The following is a 21,113-nucleotide window of genomic DNA, read 5'->3' as shown; positions in this document are numbered from 1 at the left end:
CATGCTTGGCTTTGAACACTTTTTCTGAAAACAAAAATTGGATCAGGATACGACAACCCTGTGATGGTTGTCAAAGTCAACCTAAGAAATTCAGTTTCAACTCTGCCTCTGAAAGCAATGGGAAACTAAGTGAAAGCTGAAGTTTCTCCACTCCATGCAGTTACACACAAGTAAAAGAAAGCAGCTGGTCATGGCCCTGATCAATACTACTGTCCAAAAAATTCCAGTCTTGCATGTGTGGGGCACAGATGCACAAACAAGTAGACCTGCAGCAACACATGCATAAAGATCTCTCCCATGTAAGTGTGTCGCTGTATCAGTCCTGACCTGCATGCCCACCTCCGTTCAGACTCACACACCTACTAAGTTTGCTTTTTTCTCAGAGCAGACCATGTACCTTCCCACACTCTTAATTTAAGATACTTTTAATTCAAGGTAGCAGCTGGGAAGATCACTGCAGGTGCTCCATGATGGAGCTCCTGCCCGTGCAGTCACAGAGCAGCACTCAAGCACAAGGCAGAGCATCAAAGAGGACACAAAGCATCATCTCCAGCATTCAGGGAGAGGTGAAATACTTGCAGGTGGTGCTCAGCATTACTTTGCAGCAGAAGGAAAGACAGTATTTTTGTACCACTTGTGCAACACGAATCCAAGGGGTTGAATCTAAACAAAGCATCTGACACTAGCTTTTCCAGAGGAAAGCAAACCTTGGGGACCATCACAGCTGCTGGCAGGCAGGCTGGCCCTAATCTTCTAGGCACGCCGTGCTTGCATGGGTGGTGGGAGACGGGGCTGCCCTGGTGGGAAAGTAACATTTGCTGGGACCTTTATGCTGCCCCTCTTGTGTCATCACACTATTATGGAAACCTCCAGAAGTTTAAAACTGTTCCAGATTTGTTGGCTTTTTCCATTTCAACAAGGTATTGCCATCAAACAAGTCAATAGGCAAGCTCAAGTATCTGGTATTTTTAGCTAGACACACTATAGCATCTCACAGATGCCTAGAGTTTTCTCCCTGCGAGGTCTTAAGGAGATTCCTCCCTTCTCAACTGCCAGTTGAGCAGTTTGGGGGCTGCTCTTCACACGCTGAGGCAACCGAGCCCTTCAAACAGCCAAGAAAGACACATCTCTCTTCAAATGAAGCACCAGCAACAGACACAATCCTGTCTGGCACAACTGGTGCTGCTTGCCCCCCTTAGGGGAATTAGGGAAATGTGTTCAAAGTGGCACTGAGGCCATTGAAAAAACTAAAGGCTTGTCAAAAAAACAAGAACAAGTCTGAAGGGGAACATAAAAAGACTGAAATTCCGATCCTTTCCGACTGTGCATGGAATGATTCAGTAACTCCTGATTCACTTTGAGGCAGAAATACCTGATGTTGGCCTTAAAGAGAGTCCATCTTCGTCTCTGCATTGCAGATGAGAACAATCACATTTCTGCTTGCTCTGACTTATTACTAAATTGATTATTCTCCAGGTCTGGCCAAGAGGGAGAAAGGAGGGAGATGGCAATCACCCTTACAAAATTCTTTAAGGTGAAAGAAGTGAACACATCTTACTTTTCCTACCAACCCTCTTTCCTATTTCTGAAGCAAATAAATCACACTAAGGATAGTATCCTGAACATATGGCTTTCTCTGAATAAGGGGAATTTGCCTGCCTACAAGCTCGCTTTTCTCTTCTCTCATTTTTTTTTTTTTTTTTAAGTTTAAATATATCAGTCTCTGGAATCCCCTACACATTCCCCTTCACAGCAAAGAGGGTTTCTGCCCCTCCACCTCCACCCACCTCCCCCCCAAAAAAAACCCAAAAAAGCTTTATAAGTATTAGCTTATTTCTGCCCACAGAACGCTGCACCTAAGCTTGGTATCTAGCCAACAGCATGCAACCTGTTCCCTACTGTTGCATTCACTGCCCACATATTCTGCAAAAGCATGGTGTTACCAAGGGAAGAAAGGGAAGGGCTTCAGCGCCCCGAGCCCAGCAGCAATGCCAAGAGCATCTTTAAAGAACATGTCACGAGCAAACAATGTTGGAGGCCTCCAAATGATCTTGTACCTTTCTTCACCATCTTCCTTGTAAACATCTACAAAGCACATGGCTCCAAGTACAGCAACTCGCAGGATGTGTTTTGATTTTGCCATCTCCTCCATGCACCTTGAATGCTCCCCAGCCTTTCTGCAGAGCAGTTGAAGCAGAGGACCACAGGGAGGGATGCTGCACACCCCTCTGTCTGGAAGAGCCTCCCCGCAGGTGCCTTGCAGGCTCTCGGTTGTGAAGCGGTTGTTGCAAGAGCCCCAAGAAGGGGGAAATGCCCCCCAAAGGTCCTCGCCCCCCCGCCTGCGATCCAGGGCAGCAGCATGCAGAAAGGGATCACAGAGCAGTTTGCCAACAGGAAGGAAAGGGTAGCAAGGATGCCAAAAGGTAGCGGTGGTCTGCATTCTGTTTGCCCCAGTAACAAATAAGCAACAAAAACATGCTAGCAATTGAAGTCAGAAAGGCAATATAAGTTATTTTATAGAAAGAAGTGCAAACCCAAGTCGTACCAAAAGCCACCTGAATTTCCCTCTGACTGTCATATGCAATTTCCCATGTTCATTTATGTCATTTTCGCAGCCTCAGTTTGAGAGAACAATTCTCAGCTCAGCACGACAGAGCGGCAATACAGAGGGGCACGCAGAACATTAGCAGTTGGTTTATAACATGCTAATGTGAAGTGAGGAAAAAAAAATCACCGAGGCTGCTCTTATGCTCAAGAACCAGAGAAAGAAAACGAGCAGCTTGCTTATGCTTTCAGGACACCGTCTTTTGCAAAAAAGACCTTTCCCTAACCCCTGATTCCTGAGGGGAAAGAAAGAATAAACCCAGTGAAATACCCACTGTCAAGACAAAGCAGCCAGTGAAAATGCCATTATAATTTTTCAAGCCCTCCCTGCCCCCACCTCTAGTACTAAGCTGTCTTTTCCACCTGCTCAAGAGGTTTGGGCTTAAAAAGAGTACTACAGCCGAGTTGTGAAGTTTCAGCTTCCTCTCACCCGACTCACAGCTTTACATAACTCCCAAGAGACATTTTCAGGCTACAGATACCACGGAGCTGGGAGAATTTAAAAAAAAAGAAAGAAAAAAAGAAGGAAAAAAAAAAAAAAAGAAGGCAGCACAGAAGCATTATATGGCAGTTTGGATCTGGGTTACTTGGAGCCACTTAATAAAAGTCTTACCATGAAAAGTAAAACTTTATTCCACAGCGCCGAGGGCCAGGATTATCCGTGCGCGCGATAGCCCTGATCAGCACCCTCCATCTGCCCCGCGCGGGGCTCCCTGCCTGCCGTCCCCGGGCTGCAGCAGCAGATAACGCCCGGCCGGGGCACCCCTGCCACCTCGGGCAGTATTTCTGTCCCGCTCGGCGCCAGCGTGCCACTGCCTAAGCATTATTATAAAAAAAATTCTGCGCCTATCTCTGTTCGCCACGAGTGGGGAGAATGGCCTCATTGCAGGAGCCCCGATAAAAGCTCCAACAAGACAGCTTTCAGATATCACCACACAAAAGCCTTCTGTGCGAGCTGTGACCAACATCAATTCCCGCTACGCGAAGACATTAGACAAAGTGTGAACCAGCTTACTGTACGGGGACAAAAACCCGACTGTCAACGTGTGGGACCAACGCTGTCTAAAAACACAACGCTGGCGAGGCAAAATAACACCAGCATATATACATGGTAATTGCCATTTAATTCCAGAGTTAGCAGCACAAGAAAACAAGTACTGAGGGCACTATTAGGTTACTAGCATCACCCAAGACATTATAATTCCATATCATTCCCTTTCTAGTGTCGCTGGGTGGAAAAACCAATTGCAAACCAGCAGATGTTAACACAGCCCCCAAGCAGAGGGCGAGGAAAAGCTCGGTTTCCATCACAGCAGCAGCCACAGAATGCAGCAAGCCCTCCAGACTTGCTCCTTTCAGTACATGGTAGACAACCTGATCCAGGCAAATGGCCATTCCACCTCCGGTACAAGACTAAACCCTTTTTGCCCATCACTCTATATTTTTACACATTTATCTACTCACACTGGGGTAGCACCCAAAAAGCCAGAAGCATACTGTCAACATAAACGGGCCGTACCAATATAAACGCCAGGCCACGAGGTTACTTTTTTTTTTTTATTATTTCCAGCCCTGAAATTTGCCAGATGACACTTCTTAAATGGGAGTTGAGGTAGGAGGGATGCAAGCAAGTCTACGCGCTGGCTTGTTTCCGACCGACACACAAGGGAAATTGGAAAGCAAAGTTTTATACTGAGCATAGTACACTCCCTCCACAGAGAAGTGTTTCACTCTAAAATTACATCTGTACTTCAAAATACATTTTAAAAAGGCATGAAATCCTCCGGTGCAGATTCAGTAGCTTGCAGGAAAAAAAAAAATAATCTATCTCTTGCTGCACTCCAATTTTAGTAACATTTTGTAACCAACGGGTAGAATCAAAATTAACACAGTCATCATTAGAAAGAAGTAGAGTGGATCGATAAGCCTGACATGATATGTAAGAATTTGACTCCTGCACCACACAGTGACAGCCACTGCTAGGTCCTTTTAATGTCACCTTAATTAACAAGGAAGGAAGTTTGCCAATGAGTTTCTTCCCCCACCCCACTTTCTAGCTGTGAGTTACGCAAAACACAACAACCTTTGAACCAACAGCTGTACAACCAAAACCACCAAAACCTGGATAGCGTTGTCAAGAGGAGAAGCCTGTCAAGAAGTTCATTAATGAAAATCACTTCTAAAAATCTATGTGTACATCAACCAACGCACGCACACACCACCACGTGGATCAGGGATGCTGGAGCTGAAGCAGCCAGGGCTAAGCAGATACGTCTGGTTATTCAGTTTCTGAATACAATTTCTTTTTACTGAAAATAATTGTATGTTTTCTACCAGTTTTCACAGATCTTTGCAAAATAACTGGTGGTTTGCAATGCCTACGTGACTCAAAAATCCCCTTGTAAAGGCACAGATAATATAAATATTTATATGTATGCTCATAAATAAAATATTTTTATTCTATTAAAATAAATATTAAATAATTTATTTATTTTAATAAAACAAAATTTTATTAAGAATAAAAATACAATAGCAGCCTCTGGTTTTAACAGTGGTTTGTTCATAGAAAGCTTGAGCTGCCAAGAACCCGACGCCTGCAGCACTGCAACGGAACATCCCGGGAAGCACCCAAGATCTTCCTAAAAACCGGGTGCCAGAGCTTTGAAGCAAGGCACCGAGAACGCAGACAGCCCGAGGCGGTGGACACCGCTGGGCCTAGCAGCTGCCACACACGAGCTGGACGGGACCTCGGCAGTAATGCTGGTGATCAAATTAAGTCTCCCACTTCACCAAAGCGGCGGAACGGGGTGCTGGGTGGACTTCTAGGGGTAGGAACAAGCAGAAGCCCTACTCGCTCTCGCAGAACACGGTCACACGGCGGGTGCCGGCTGATTCCGCAGAGGCCATCTGCAGCGCTCCACCTCTCCTTCCCAGCTTAGGGCCAGGCCAAGCCCTGCAGCACCAGAGCCCGAAAGCTGCAGGGACGGCGACCAGCACCTCCACCTTCACCCTGCCACAGCTCACGTCAACAGCTGCTCACGAGTGTGACAGGGAGGCAGGACACACGCCATCAGCCACAGGCAAGCATGGGTCGCCAATGGCCACCAACACGTTCGTGATATCCTCATACAGCGTAAAAGGCTGCAATGCACGAAATGGAACGCTGCTACCGCGTGGCAGAGGCCATCTTCAGTCTGCTCTGGCTTCATCGACACCAAGTGGAACTCTTGCCTCTTCCCTTTACAGAGCCTGCAGATGGAAAGATTTCCCACAGCTCACACCGGGCTCACGCTGAGCCCACAAGGCATTAAGGACTCCACAAGATGCAGCACATCGCAGCGCCATCCAAGCAGACTTGGAGACACCCATGCCAGCCATAGCACTTCCAAGTGTGGTTTTGGACCAGCTTACTTGAGGAAAACAGAAGTGAAATGGTTCCCTTTTAAAGATGTGATAAATTGGGCAATTTTGCCAAGTCTGTCTTCAAACAGAACTGAAATTGAAACCAAGTCCAAAGCAGCGGCAGCACCTCAAGCGCCCGAGCAGTCGCATCCCGTGGGCACCAGCAGCCCCCTCCCACCGCTGCCCTGGCCACGCGGAGGGGCTTTCTGCTCCCCATGGCCACAAACCCAATTCCGCTCTGGAAAAGTAATGCAGGAAGCCATTAACTCTGCCAGCCAAAACAAAAGCCTGAAGTCCAGCTTAGTCACTGGTAAGGATGAGAGTTGCCACCATATATACACACTGGGTGCTGCCAGCTGTAAATGGGATTATTTGCAGAGACTGTAAAACCTGGAGATTTAGTTACACTAAGAGCTTTCCATCTGCTGAAGCCCTGCTCTGGGTAGGGTGGGATGCCCGGTACCACCGTCGGTGCAAGCAGCTCAGCTGCACCCAAGTCATGGTCACCAGCCCAGCCCTAGCAGGCAGCTCCTGCATGAGCCCGAGACCCCTCCCAGCCCGCTGCACCTCCAACCCCACCACCAGCGCCGTGGCCCACAGCCCCATGCCCACCTTCGGAAGCAACGCCAGAAGGTTTCAGAGACATCATCCTTGCCACTACAAAGAAAAGCCTCATGTCGTCGTTTGTCACCCAGTTGCCCTCCCAGGTGCTCTGGATAGGAGGGGTGGGCTGGGGTCCCCTTCCACAGCCACACCAGACCCACCACCCCGCCCAGGGCAGGGGGTCTCCAAAGAATGCTGCTGCCGCGTTCTGCTTTTTGCAGCCCAGGCTTTCTGATGAGGGGTCCTCAGAGCTGTGGGGCACACTCAGCACCCCCGCTCCGCATCTCCCACTGCCCCCTGGGCCAGGCAAGGGCTTGTGAAACAAGCTGGTCCGAGAGGGTCTCAAGGTCCCCCTAGATCTGCAAAGTGGGGCGGCCACGTCCTCACATCATCCTTCAAAGCTGCCAGTGTCCAAAAGCTTCACAAGTGAAAACTCACAATGAACAGACGTGTTTGTTTACACACCCATGCGGTTCTTTTATAAAAGGACACCTTTAAGGTTAATGGCTTTCACTTCTGGAGAAATGAAATAGCTTAGTACCCTCCAGCTCAGAGAGGACAACTGAGGACGGAAGATAAAGCATCATAAACTGTGTAGAGAAACGTATGAGCAAATCATTCTCCCCTACCACAATATCTCAGATCATGCCCTAAGACCAGACAGCAAGTTCAAAACGGAAAGGGAAAAAAAAAAAAAGCAGAAAAAGAATAAATTTTTTTTCTTCCACACAAGACAGCAAAATCATAGCTAGAACTCGTTGCTACGTAAGGTCAGAACTACAACCAGATTCAGAGAGGGATTAGACAAAAACCACAGGCCCTTGGTGGCTATAAAAGTCCTTGTAACCCCTGCCCAAGAAAGTGCTCTTGAAGCAAGCAGACGGGCTGTCTGTGCAAGCCCTCTTCTCGTGTTCCTTCCTCAAACGCCTGTCATGGGCATACTCAGAGGAGCAGCGGGAGGACCCCAAATCTTGCAAAATACAGCTGTTCCCAAGTTTAAAGGTTTTTTTGCCTTTTTTTTTTAAATGCTTGCACAAACTCAAATGAGCTCACTGTAGAAATTAACAAAGCAGCACAGACATACTTGAGATAAAGTGAGAGGAAAGAAAAATGCCTTTAATTGCTCAATCAGTTGAAGCAGCCTCTACAGAAGAATAAACGGGTTGCGACGTGACCCATACCCAGCCGTCGGCAAGCAGGCTGGTGGCACCGAGAAGATGCCTTCGTGGTGAGAACAGGCATGACCAACCTTAGAAGACCGAGGCTCGGGGAGCCGATTGAACGCCTCAACACCACCATGTGGGAAACCTCCTGTGTCCTTCCTTCACCTTGCTCAGCTCACCTTGGCCCCCTATACCCACTACCTACCGCCCGCCAGACCTAATGCTCACCAAGCCCAGCGGTTTCCCCTTGTTAAAGCAGTGGAAAGCAGCCACCGTGCGGGTGGGTGCTCCCCGAGCACCGAGGTGGAAGAGCTGCCCGGCCAGGGGCAGGGCAAAGGAGATGCTGCAGAGGAAAGGGCGAGGGAGAAGCAAGCCTGCTCCCTCCAGCAACAGTAGAGCTTTTGAGTGGCTCAGCTGCTCATGGACACCTGCCAGAAGCCCTTCTCATCATGGGGCTGCTGTACTTCGGCAGTCGGGGTGCAGACAGAGCTCCATCAGCAGTGCTGGGCTCTGCGCGCGGGTAGCGAGGCTGTCAGCAGGCGCAGCAAGCTCCAGGCTATCCCTGCCCGCTTCCCTTCAGGTGCCTGCTCCCCACTCGATGCTTGTTGGCACGGGTAGGGAGATTTATACTTCTTTGAACTTTCCTCAGGCAGCTGTGCCAAAGGACCATGTGGTACCTCCTCGGGCTCAGAAGCAGCCTGTTGTTGGAAGAGATGGTTTTAAACCAAAGAAACTCCTTAAAACAGCTATTCAAAAAGCAAAGGCCCCGGGCTCACACTAGTGCTCACTTCTAGTAATACAAACTATCAGGCAGAAAAACACAAAAATGGGTCCCACTATGAAGACACCCGTGTCTTCGCAAACTTTTTAATTCCTGCAAAACAAGGAAAAGCTCCTTGCTAACTGCCCGCTTCCTTTATGCGACTTCTAAGGTTTTTCTCCCATACCTCAAATCCTCATTCAGAATTTACGTCCTCTTTGGCCTGCTCCTTCACCTAACACCTAGGAGAAGGATCGTGCCTTGCACCATTCCCCCCCCCCCCCCTTCCAGCTGTGACTTGCTGAGAAGGAGGGAGGAAGAGGTGCTTTCTAAACCACCAGAAAAAAAATGAGAGAGGTGCTAAGTATTCAGTTTGGAAATGTAAATCCTCCCGCCCCTTTCTGAAGTATGCCGAACCAGCCTCTCCACAGCTCATGTCATCTAAAGGCCACAGGAGTTCTCTAAAGATATTGTTGTTAAGAGGATTTAGCCCCTTTTAAAAAGGACTTAACATGTGGGTGGTGTCTCCATTTAAGCATTTTCTCATGGCTAAGAAAATGGCCCTCTTCTTAAAGGCTTATCTTTATAACCCAAGGACAGTAAGAAAGTCTCCACTATTTGAATTAGAAACATTTTGAGCAGCTGGCTTTTCTAGCAGCCCCGGTTTTAAGTAGTGGGATTTCCAAGAGGTAGTGACTTTCTCACACCACGGGAGAAGGCAACACCAGCAAGAACACGGTTGGGGTACCTCGTCAGACATTAATTTCACCCATGTTTTTAAAAGGAGCTGAGCTGATTTGCAAGCCCACTGCCACCAAAAGGGCACAGTGTCCCTGCCCCTGTGCCCCCTCCCTGGCCACTGCCTTCCCTTCATGGTCCCTGGCACATCCCATACCTTCCATTAGCCTATTCAAGCTGCCTGCCCAGCAGAAAAAAAATATATTTATTTTGCTCAGGGTTAATTTTTTCCATCCTGGGAAGCCTGAGGTTGCAGAAGGGAAGAAGGGAAATGGCACCAGCCCTCGGCAGGGCACGGGGGAGCGTGCAGGACCACCCGCCCCTTGCAGCACCACCCACCCCGTCTCTGGAGGCTTTCCTTCCCCAGGAGCACAAGCCAACGGTTGCGCTCTGCAAGGGTTAATTCTTCATTACCGCTGGTGTTTAAGCCATGGCAGGGGTTCAGATCTACCCAGTAACACTTTTTAACTCCACAGGAATGGTGAAAAAGCTCCTGGAGTTGAAAGGGTGGCCAGGCTAGGTCACAGCCTCCCAGAGCCTGGGCTCACCGGGGTACCACAGCCCAGTTAGCAGCCTTCGCCGCAGCAGCCAGCATGACAGGCAGTGATGGAGCCAGGGCAGTGACAGAGCAAGGAACAGGTTCCAGGCTGCATCCAGGTACCTGCCTGGGAGAGGGAGGAGTGTGTAAACTCTCAGCACTCTGGGGCTGGAGCCACCTCTTGTTACGGGCTAGGCCACTTTTCAAGGCTTTTCCAGCACTGTTACACTTAACACAACCATAGATAAAAGTAACAAACGAATTCCCAGGGCTTGGGGGAAGAGGGGGGGGAAGCAGCTTACTTTGGCAAACAAAACATTTTCATTTGCTGGTACAGGCAAACACCTCCCCGCACAGCCCAAACGGTGCTGGGTACCGCCTCCTCTCCCATCTTACCCTGGTTTATGTTTGGAAGCGATGCATGGGTTGCCAGTGCAGTTATATCTGCAAAGCCAGAGTATTTCCATAACCCTAACCAACGCAGAGGTGCTGGCCAAATTTTAGACTTCTCCCTATAGTCTTTTGCATTGCAGGGTCTTGCTGGGGTTCTCGAACTCCATGTGCTACTTGCAATTCAACTGATCAAGTGTTAATTTTCTATCAGTGCCACTTGCCCAAGCTTGCTGCCTCAGCTACCCAGCATTTTCTCACTCCTCTCACCAGTCTGAGATCGGTTTCACAAAAAACCTCAGCCAGGAGCCAACCAGGAAAATACCCTTGCCTCCCAGCCCTGGAAAATCCTCAATGAGTTTTGAGGAAAACCAAGGAGGAGCTGGAGAACTGCAAAAGGGCTGTACCATGCCGCCCCAGCCCTGGCAAGTAGCTTGCGGAGCAGAAAGCCCAGGCAGAGCACTGGGGTGCTTCAGCCTTACTTCCCAAAATGATAGGTCTGGAGCCAAGCGGTGTGGCGGCTCTGAGGGGGGCACTCACCCAGCCCCGCCGTCGGGGCAGAGCAGGATGCGCAGCCCCTTTCCTGGCACGTGCTGTAGGTGCCTTATCGCGCTGGGAGGGTGCCAGCCACAGCCTAGGGACACCACCAGCCTGACCACACTCTTCCTCCCCCATCCCACATCTCTTCCCTAAAGGAAAGGTGGGGGCTGAGGGCGTACAACAAACTCACGACTTGCACGGGGACTTTTTTTTTTTGCAGGCGAAGCCCACAAGTGCCTGTCTTGCTTCAAAACCTTTAAGGTGGGAAGAATCTTCTTAGTTTTTTATGGCCAGGAGTTCCTCCTATTAGAGGAGTGAACAGTATACCAAAAAAAAAATAATTTCATTAAATTCATTATTTAAAGGTCTTGTAGCACCTGTTAAGGAGAAATTTTAGGAGCCCCCTATGACAGCATTCCTCCCGCAAAGCCAAGAAGAGGCTGTAGAATTACTGTCCCAGCATCATCCTGTTGCAAACACTCCTTTGTACCCGTTCACCACCACCTTCTAGGAACGAAACCATCCTGCAGGACAGCCAAATATTTACAAAACGGCTTGAACCAACCTGCTTGTCACCAAGCACTGTTAGGGTACGCTGAAGACCAAGAAGCACCGGGGAAAAAAAATAATAATCAATTATCTTTTACAGCAAAGATGCTTATTAAAAAAAAAAACAACGAACAACCAAAACCAACCAAAACCAAAACTTTTGGCTGGGATTTCAGGAGCCTTGCAACTTGCACCCCCACCTCAGCAGGCAGTACCTGTGAGACCCCCGCTCCATCTGCCCTCGGGGTCTCCCAGCCCGGCCGAAGCCACAACCCGCTGCTCCCAAGCTCTTGCAAAACTATTTCAGGATTCCAGCAGCATCCCACACCTGGACCATCACCGACTGGGGGCAGGGGGTGGGGTGGGTGCGGAGGTTACCCGAGAAGGGGTGCGCTGGGGTGGGGGGCGGCTTAGCCATGCCATGCTGCCGGGTGGGGGTCGTGATGCCCCGCACCCCCCAACTCGGTGGGTTCCCCGAGAGCCGAGCGCGCACCCGAAAACACCGAGGACAAAGAAAAAGCACGGGGGGGGGGGGGGAAGCGGAATATATTTTTTTTGGGGGGGGGGGTGAGATTTTAAAGAGGGGCCGTAAATTTTGAAGGGGGTGGGGGATGGGTGCGCGCCGCCGCCCCAGGAGTCACTGACCTGCTGCAGGGGCATGGCTGGGCGGCGGGGACGGGGGCGGCCGGCCGGCGGTCGGGCTGTCCCAGGCCAGAGGCAGCAGGAGGAGGAGGAGGAGGAGGAGGAAGCGGCGTCCCCCTCCCCGCCCGCCCCGGCTCCCAGTCACAGCCGCGGCCTCCGCGCACGTGTGCCAGACGTCACCGGCGGCTCCGGGGGTGAAGCGGAGACACCGGCGGGGCACGGCCCGGCCCGGCCCCCCGCCCCGGGGCAGCGGCGCCCTTCCCGGCCGGCCCGGGACTCCTCGCCCCGTGCGGCGAGGACCTGCCCCCCGCCCCCTTCATCCCACCCCTCTTTTTTTTTTTCCTTTTTCTTCCTCCCCCTTTTTTTCTTTTCCTCCTCCTTTCCCCCTTTTTTATTCTCCTCTTTTTTCATTCCCTTTTGTTTTTCCCCCTTTCCCCCCCCCCCCCCCCTCTTTTTTTTTCTTCTCCTTTTAAACAAGACCCGGCAGCCGGGTGGGTGGGAAGGAGGCAGGAAAGTTTTATTGCAACAAAGCGCTGCCTCCGCCTTTCCTGCCCTGCCCACCCACCCCCCCACGCACCCGCACCCCGCCCGCCCCCGGACAGCGGCGGGGAGAGGGCCTGCCTGGCGCTTATCCCTCACCGTCCCCTTCACCCTCCCGCGGGGACGGGGGAAAAAAAAATTACCGGGGGGCGGCCTCCGCCTCCGCCGAGAGCGGGCTGCAGCAGCGCCGTCCTGCCGGCGGGTCCGTGGGGGGTGCAGTACAGCGAGCTGCCAGCGGGCTGGCCCCCATCCGCCGCCGGGGCAAAGGCACCGGGAGCCTGGGAAGCGGCGGCGGAGACAACACCGGGCGTCCCCGCCGCCGCGCCGGTGCTGCGGATCTGGATGAAGGTGCCGGCGGCAAAGCGGGCCGGGAAGCCGGCGGGGGCTGCTCTGGAGTCCGTGGACGGTGCGGGCGGCGGCGCTGCCGGGGCCGGCGGCTGGAGTCCCCTTCTCATCCTTCCCTCCGGGTCTGTCCCCGCAGCCGCGTCTCCTCCTCCCCCCGGTCCCTCCCCCCCCCGGCCTTCCCAGCTCCTTTCCTCCTCGATGCCGAGGCCCCGCGCAAAATACTGGGGGCTGCGGGTGCCGGGGGGGCCCCGGCTGCAGGATGAGGGGCGCCGGGGGGGGACGGAGGCGGTGGGGCGGGCAGATGCGGCGGATGGAGCGGGGCCGCTCCCGCTGTGTGGGGCCGGCTGGAAAATGGCTCCAGGAAGCGGCTGCTGCTGACAATGAATGAAGGGAAAGGAGACGGGTTACGCGCCAAGGGCCTCCCGCGAAACTCGGATTTCCCGCCCTCTTTTCAAACCAAATTTGCATGTCCCCGCCCCCGGGGCGCGCCCCGCCCGCCTCGCTGCCTCATTGGCCCCCGCCGCCCTCCCCGCCGTCCAACGGGCCGCCACCTCCCCGCCCCCCTCCCTTCCCACTGGCCCGCCGCCGCCTCAATTTGCATACCGCCCCGCCGATTGGCTGCGGGGGCGAGGCTGGGGGATTCCCCCTCCGACGGGCCGGGATCCCGGTTCGCCGGCTCCCTGACAGTGACAGCTGCGGCGGCGCCTGCCCCAACGTGCCGGCCGGAGGGGCCACCCCGGCCCCGCCCCCGAGACCCGGCCCCACCCCTGACCCCGCCCCCGGGGCCTGGCCCCGCCCCTGGCTGCTGCTAGCGCGGGGCCACGGGGCGCTCGCCCTGGCGAGCTCGGGGCGGCACCCGGCGGGGCGGGGGGGCGCAGGGAGCCGTTTGGAGCCGCCCGGCCGCGGGGCTGCTCCGGGAGCCGGGGAGCGCCTCCCGTCCTCCTCACGCACCGGCACCCGCGGAGCCCCCGGCCGGCCCCAGGCGCCCGGCTGCTCTGCCCGAGGCAGCCCGCGCACCCCGGCACGTCCCCGCTGCCGGGTTGTGTCGCCACCTGCGAGGTGCCCCCTTGACGTAAGAAATGCCCCTCAGACTTAGAATGTGTCCCCCTAAGTCACAACATGTCCCCCGAAGTTATTAAATGTCCCCCGAACTTATTAAACGTCCCCTTAACTTATAAATAGCCCTCTTGACTTACAAAATGCCCCCTTAACTTACTCAATGTCCCATTTAATTATTATAAAATGCCCCCTTAACTTAGTCCCATATATTTATTAAAAAATGCCCCCTTAACTTATAACATGCCCCTTTGACATATCAAATGGCCCATTCACTTATAAAACACCCTCTTGACTTATAAAATGCCCCCTTGTCATACGAAATGCCCCTTAACTTACAAAAGGCCCCCCTAACTTATAACATGCCCCCTTATTAAATGTCCCCTTAACATATAACATGCCCCCTTAACTTATGAAATGTCCCTTTAACTTATAAAATGTCCCCCAACTCATAACATGCCCCTTTAACTTATTAAATGCTCCCTTAACTTATAAAACTCCCCCTTCACTTATAAAATGGCCCATTCACTTATAAAATGTCCCTTTAACATCTACAATGCCCCCCCTGCACCCTGTCCAGCACCCACTCGCCATGCCCAGTTTTCCCGGGTTTGTCTCCCCCGACAGAGGCAGCCCCTGCCACCAGTGCTCCCACGGGCACGTCCGGGCTGACGCTGCTGAACTGGGCAGGTTCGGACCCTTTCCCTTGAGAACTTTCCCGCCCCCCCCACTAGCAGGTGCACCAACAAGTTCTCCACCTGCAACCCTGCCCGTAGGTGCCCTGGGTCGGAGCCCAGCTCAGGCACGGCGGATGCCTATGGAGCGATGCTGTTGCACGTAAAACGAGGTCATCTTCCGTTCTGGGCATGTTCTCCATGCAAGGAGGGAATTCTGCTCCATTTGGCACTGAGGAGGCCTGGAGGAAGCTACCGCATGGAGCTTTGCACGCTGCATGTTAGGGAGGACACAGCCTGGAGAGAATCCAGAGGAGCACGAGCACAATGAAACGTGGTCAGAAAAATGTGTCCTACTGCAAAGGCTGGCTTTTGTTTTGTTGGGCAAGACGACATGGCAGTGGTGGTCTGACACACAAAAGGTCACAAAGAGATTGCTTTTCCTCTGTAGGGAAGGTAATGGACTTTTAAAGCAATATTAGTTTTAATCTAGAGAATTGGGGATCAATAGATATTGAACTGAGGAAACCCTGCAGCAGCCCACCCAGGGATACTGGAGGGGTTTTAGCTGATGAGGAAGACTTCTTTTAGGTGGGATGGAAGTCTGGACTGAGCATCCAGGACCTCTCCGAGTCATCATTATGGTCCTTCCAGGCCAGGCAGGAGCAGGGATTGCCTGAAAAATGTCACCTTCTTCTACAGAACCTTACTGTTATTTAAAATTTGATCTAGATCTGCAGTTCTGCTACTGCAGACTGCTCTTAAAGAGTCAGCAATGCCCAACTTCACGGCCATGCACAGCGTGAGGCAGCTGAGAGCTGTGCTCAGTGTGCCTTGGCTGTGGCAGGCAGAGCAGCACCTCACTGGCCAGGTGAGGCATGTCCGCAACAGATACCCAGAGAAACACAAATCTCTCCCCACTGCAAAATTCAGTCTTCTTCCTGAGCATCTTCTATGGTTTTCCCTTGCCATTCTCAGCTAACTACCCATGATGTGAGGGCGTCCTACGCCGGGACTCGCTGCCTCGCTACAGGGGCACATTCGAGGGGCAAAGCAGGGCAGACGCCGAGGAAGGAGGAAAGCAGGTGAAGGGGGAGGGAGAAGTCCAGAGAGAGAGAAATGCAGGGGCAGGTGGGCAGTAAGCTTGCTTATAGTTCAAAATAAAGATATTTATTTTTTTTCCCCGTGTGTGGAAACAGTAACACTACATTGCTTGTGCATATCCTAGAGGAAAGGGAATGGAAATAACAGGGAAGAATGGTGACTGTAGGCAGCTGGGAAAGGAGTAACGGGGACTTTTCAGGGAAGCGGGGAGAGGAAAAAAGTCACCCAGGAAACAATGTGGATAGAGACAAGAGTATTAAAAAAAAAAAAAGACAGAAAAAAGGGGGGGGGGGGGGGGGGGGGGAAGGAAATACTCAAGGATCCTGCAAAATAAGGAAAAGAATCATGGGCCATGTTGTTATGTGGTAACAAAAGCAATAAAGAAAGAAACAAGGTACAAACATAGCAAAGTGACAACAGCAAAACCAGAGAGTTCTTAGAGCAGGCCATTGAAGGGAAAGAACGGAGAAAGACTGAAGTATAAAAAGAGCCGTGTAGGTATAGCAGAAATAACCAGGATCCCAGGAGCAGGAGCAAGACACAGAGGGAGCGAAAGAGGCAGCGCACAGGCTAAGGCATGGTACGCTTCGGAGCTGACTCCTGTACGTTGGTTCTGTCATTATCTAAGTCTCTAGTAGCTCATGGCTCTGTAAAGGGCATAAGTCAAGTGGCTGACATAAAGTAAAACTAAACAACTTTTAACAGGTAAATCCTACATTGTTTCTTTGTGTGTTGTTTTTCACTGTGAAGGAAAAGGGTCTGATTTAATGCATAAGAAAGGTTAAAAGTTTTCAAAAACCAAGCAAAATCGTGTTACACTTGAACTGAACCACAATAAATCCAGAAAGATAGCATCTATTTTTACATCAGAAAAAGAACACAAAATAAATTCTTACCCCAGCAGGGGAAGAAACTCCACCAGGTAACATTTCCCTGTGACCAGATGTAAAAAGCTTGTCCCAGAAATGTGCACCAGCTGAACGGGATGGCCAGGAGATGCATCCCATATCGCCAGATCAGGAAGGTCGCACGTTCCCATCTCCTGGGAGTGGAGTTGTGCTGTGACTGTGGTGAGGCTGGTGGAGAAACTTCAAAGAAAAGCATTGGGGTCCACCTGAAACCCACCTTGCTGTCCACCAGCTGACTCACGCAGAAACCACTGCAGGAGGTGCTCTCTCTGTTCTTTAAACCCAGTTCTGTGGCAGGTATTTCAGCTTGCAGCGGGACCTATCTAACTGGCAATTCACTTGCTAGAGCTAATGGAAGGAACCTAAAGAAAGCAGAAAGTAAAAGGTATGTCAGAAGTGTACAGACAGCTACATAAAGGAAGCTCATTGCAGGCCCAAGAACCTCTGTTGGTCTATAAAAATAAAATTGCTGCCTGCTGGGATGCAGTCATCCAGGTATCTATCACAGAGAAAATACCCTGCGGAACTTGAAGGCTTAGGAGATACTATAATTAAGAATGATGTGCCACTGCAATTTATCTTTCCTTGTGAGTATGGTCTTTATCTGTATGATGACATGCCATTTTACCCAGACAGTGTCATTTAGGGAAAAGGCTGCGTTTGCCCTGAAAATGGATGGACCTATGTAATAAGGATTGCTTTCTTTGGGATTCTAACTGTCATTGCAGGCAGTGGAAGTGACAACAAAGATTGAGCCTTGTCTTGATGCTAAAATGGCTAAAAGCTGCCCTGGAGACCCGGATTCCAATGTGAACTTCTCCCCTGAAGATTCTGAACAGCGTAAAAATAAAGACTACAAAAAAGTTCCCAAGTTAAAAAATAATGTCTCTAAGAAAGTATAGTAATGGACTACATAAGCGTATAGCCCTGCATATGAAATAATTATGAAGACAGAAAATACTGAACAACTACTTCCTACATGGGACTTGCCCATCCTTCATACTGAATGAAAAACTGTGCAGGAATAACATTCACATAACAAAAGACTGCATCATGCATACATGCAAGGGGCAGAACTGAGATTGTACAAAAAACCACCTTGAAGTCCTAAAAGGGACCTTTTTAATCTTTAAGAACTCAGTTTCTCAAATTTTGGAGCTTGGCTTCACAAGCATCCGAGGGGATGGGATTATGTGCTCCTGATCACACATCTGGAACACAACTTGCGTGAGAGCAAATGAACATCTGGGAGGAGTACTGAAAGCGGTGGGATACGTGCTTCCTGCCGTCACTGACAGTGTGACATCCCACCATCCAGGTTATTAAAGAAGATGTTAAACACTGTGGGCCCCAGTATTGACCCCTACCAGACACCACTAATGACTGGCCTCCAACTGGATTTTGTGCTCTTGATAAGAACTCTCTGGGCCTCATAGTTCAGTGAATTCTCAGCCCACTACACTGTCCACTTAACACAACCCACATTTCATGCATTTGTCTACAAAGATGTTACAGGAGACACCATCAAAAGCCTTGCTGAAGTCAAGATAACATCAGCTGCTGCTCTCCCCTTGCCCACTGAACCAGTCGATCTCGCTGCAGAAGGCCATCAGGTTGATCAAGCATATCTTTGTCTTCATAAATCCAAGCTGACCACTCCCAACGACCTTCCTGTCCTTCATGTGCTTGGAAATAGTTTCCAGGATAATTTTTCCCATCATTTTCTTAGGGACTGAAGTGGGGCTGATGTTTTGGATTGGATCTGTAGTTCCCCAAGCCTCCTTCTTGCACTTCTTGAAGACAGGATTGATATTTGCTTTCTTCTAGTCATTAGGAACCTCTCCCCGTCGCTGTGAACTCTCACAGATTATCAAGAGTGGCCTCCCAGTGACATTGGCCAGCTCCCTCAGCACTAAGGGTACATCCCATCAGGTCCCCCCAATGTGTGTATGTACAGTTTGTTTAAATGTGCCCCAACTTGATCCTCCTCTACCTAGGGTAAATCCTCCTTTCTCGAGATCTTCCCACTGATCTCTCAGGAACCTGCTATTCCTGAAGGCAAGCCCTGCCAGTGAGGGCTGAGGCAAGGAAGGCATATACTGCAGTCTCTTCCATGTCCATGTCCTTTGTCATCAAGAACCTTTTCCCATTCATCAGTGGGTCCACATCTTCCCTCACCTTCCTTTTGCTGTTGATGTACCTAGAGAAGCTCTTCCTGCTTTTCACATCCCTCTCCAGATTCAACTTCAGGTGGGCTTTGGCTTTCCTAACCCCATCCATGCACACTTGGACAGCATCTCCATATTATTGCCAGGTCACTTGTCCCTGCTCCCACCTCTTACATGCTTCCTTCTTACCTTTGAGTTTTGTCAGGAGCTCCTTATTCATCTGTGCCAGCCTCTTTCTGCCTTTGTTTGAGTTCCAGCTCACTGGGATGGACTGATATTCAGCGTGGAGGAGGTCATTCCTGAAAACCAAATGATCTTCTGCTCTTCTCTTCTCTCCAGGACATTCTCCCACAGGATTCTCCTAGGAAGATACCTGAAAAAGCTGAAGTCTGCTCTTTTTCAGCCTGGGTTGTGATCCTGCTTTTTGCCTTGCTCCCTCCACTCGTGATTGCCACCTTAGGATGACATCTGAAGCAGCTACTAAATATTAGTGGATCTCTGCTCAACAATTGTAAGCTGTGGTGTTTAGCATGTTTTACTTATCAGAAGAAAATAATTTTCAGAAAAATCAGAGCTAGCCTTGACCAAATTTCAAGGCTTTGCTTCAAAGAAAGGCCTGACAGATTTCTTAAAGACAGCTTGTGTTCCTTTGTCTTGTTTGTCAAGCAGCTTAATAGTTCTGGCCAAAAAGTCAGACTGAGGCCATCATCTCTGTGGAATTTCAAACCTGATGACTTAGCTTTTAGAAGGCAACAGATGACTGAAAAACTGAGTCTCAGGATGAGAAATGTTGGATAACCTTAAGTATAGCCATGCCTACCGTCCCAGGGAATAATACGTAGGCATCTCTTCTGGAGAGCAATTTGAGAATAAATAAGGTGAAGCTGGCAGTAAAGTAACAGCAGATTCTGCCTTTGTGCAGGGGACTAGCTGTCTGGGACATCACCAGAAATAATCTCATACGATTCCACAACCTTTGAACACTGTTTATGTCATTAGACCCTTTTCCCTTTTAGTTGGAACTCACAGTTGTAAACAAACGTCCAATTAAACAACTAAAAGAAATGAACCCTTGTGAATTAAATGCCTAAAACCTGGACAGATTCATTAACCATGTTGACATTTATAAAATCAACAGGGATTATTGTGGTGGGTTGACCCTGGCTGGACACCAGGTGCCCACCGAAGCTGTCCGATCACCCCCTCCTCAGCCCTCAGGGGAGGGGGAATGTAACGCGCGGCCGGTGGGTCGAGGTGAGGGCAGGGAGATCGCCCAGCAGTTACCGGCGGGGGCTAAACAGGCCCGACTGGGGAAATCGGTTTGATTTGTTACCATTCGCATCAGAAAAACACCTTCCCCCACCCCTCTCTTCTTCCTGGGCTTTAATTCCCAATTTCTTCACCTCCTCCCCCTTGAGCAGCGCAGGGGGACGGGGGCTGGGGGCTGTGGTCAGTCCCCCACAGGTTGTTGCTGCTGCCCCTGCCCCAGTGTGGGGTCCCTCCATGGGAGACAGTTCTCCATGGCCTTCTCCAACATGAGTCCTTCCCAGGGCTGCAGCCCTTCCCCCCTGCCCCAGCGTGGGTCCCCCCGCAGGGCACAGCCCCGCAGGCCCAGCCGGCCCCAGGGGGTCCCTGCGGGGTCCCCAGCCCTGCCCCAGCCTGGGCTCCTCTGCCCACTGGGCCACCGGCCCTGCCAGGAGCTGGCCCAGTGTGGGCTGCCTGTGGGTCACGGCTCCTTCGGGCACCCCCTGCCCTGGTGTGGGATCCTCCATGGGCTGCAGGTGGGGATCTGCTCCCCCATGGGCTCCATGGGCTGCAGGTGGGGATCTGCTCCCCCATGGGCTCCATGGGCTGCAGGTGGGGATCTGCTCCACCATGGACCTCAGTGGGCTGCAGGTGGGGATCTGCTCCCCCATGGACCTCAGTGGGCTGCAGGTGGGGAACTGCTCCCCCATGGACCTTCTTGGGCTGAGGGTGACAGCCTGCCTCACCATGGTCTTCACCACGGGCTGCCAGGGAATCTCTGCTCTGGCTCTTTGAGAGCCTTGTGTCCTCCTCCTGCACTGAGCTGGGTGTCTGCAGCTCTCACATAGTCTCACTCTTCTCTCCAGCTGCAGTTGCCATTCCAGAGGGGTTTTTCCCCTTCTTAAAAGCGTTATCCCTGAGGCGCTGCCACCATCGCTGTTGGGCTCGGTCGTGGCCAGCGGTGGGTCTGCCTGGGAGCCGCTGGCGTGGGCTCCATTGGGCATGGGGGCAGCTTCTGGCAGCTTCTCACAGAAACCACCCCTGTAGCCCCCCGCTACCAAAACCTTGCCACGCAAACCCAATACAGTTATAATGATATTTTCTAGGCTAGAGACCATATTTTAAAATACAGAAATGAAACTAA

General features: G+C 51.3%; 1 protein-coding gene across 4 annotated transcripts in view; it reads right to left on the bottom strand.

The window, feature by feature from the left end:
- Positions 1-20,191, bottom strand: part of E2F3 (E2F transcription factor 3) — a 51,446-nt gene extending 31,255 nt beyond the window's left edge. The window contains exons 1-2 of one of the 4 annotated variants that reach the window (XM_080381405.1): positions 13,418-13,833; positions 12,613-13,185 (exon numbers count right to left, since the gene is read on the bottom strand). In XM_080381405.1, coding sequence (XP_080237531.1) covers positions 12,613-12,924 — 312 coding nt within the window. In that variant the 5' untranslated portion in view covers positions 12,925-13,185; positions 13,418-13,833. Of the gene's footprint in view, positions 1-11,932; positions 12,575-12,612; positions 13,186-13,417; positions 13,834-16,544 lie in introns of those variants that run through there. The other 3 variants (XM_080381404.1, XM_080381406.1, XM_080381408.1) reach the window with 3 other exon arrangements.
- Positions 20,192-21,113: the final 922 nt, after the last annotated feature.

This window comes from Falco punctatus (assembly GCF_963210335.1).
Source record: "Falco punctatus genome assembly, chromosome: 3".
Classification (NCBI taxonomy): domain Eukaryota; kingdom Metazoa; phylum Chordata; class Aves; order Falconiformes; family Falconidae; genus Falco; species Falco punctatus.
The sequence above is the reverse complement of the archived record's forward strand: the minus strand, read 5'-3'. Positions and strand labels throughout refer to the sequence as shown.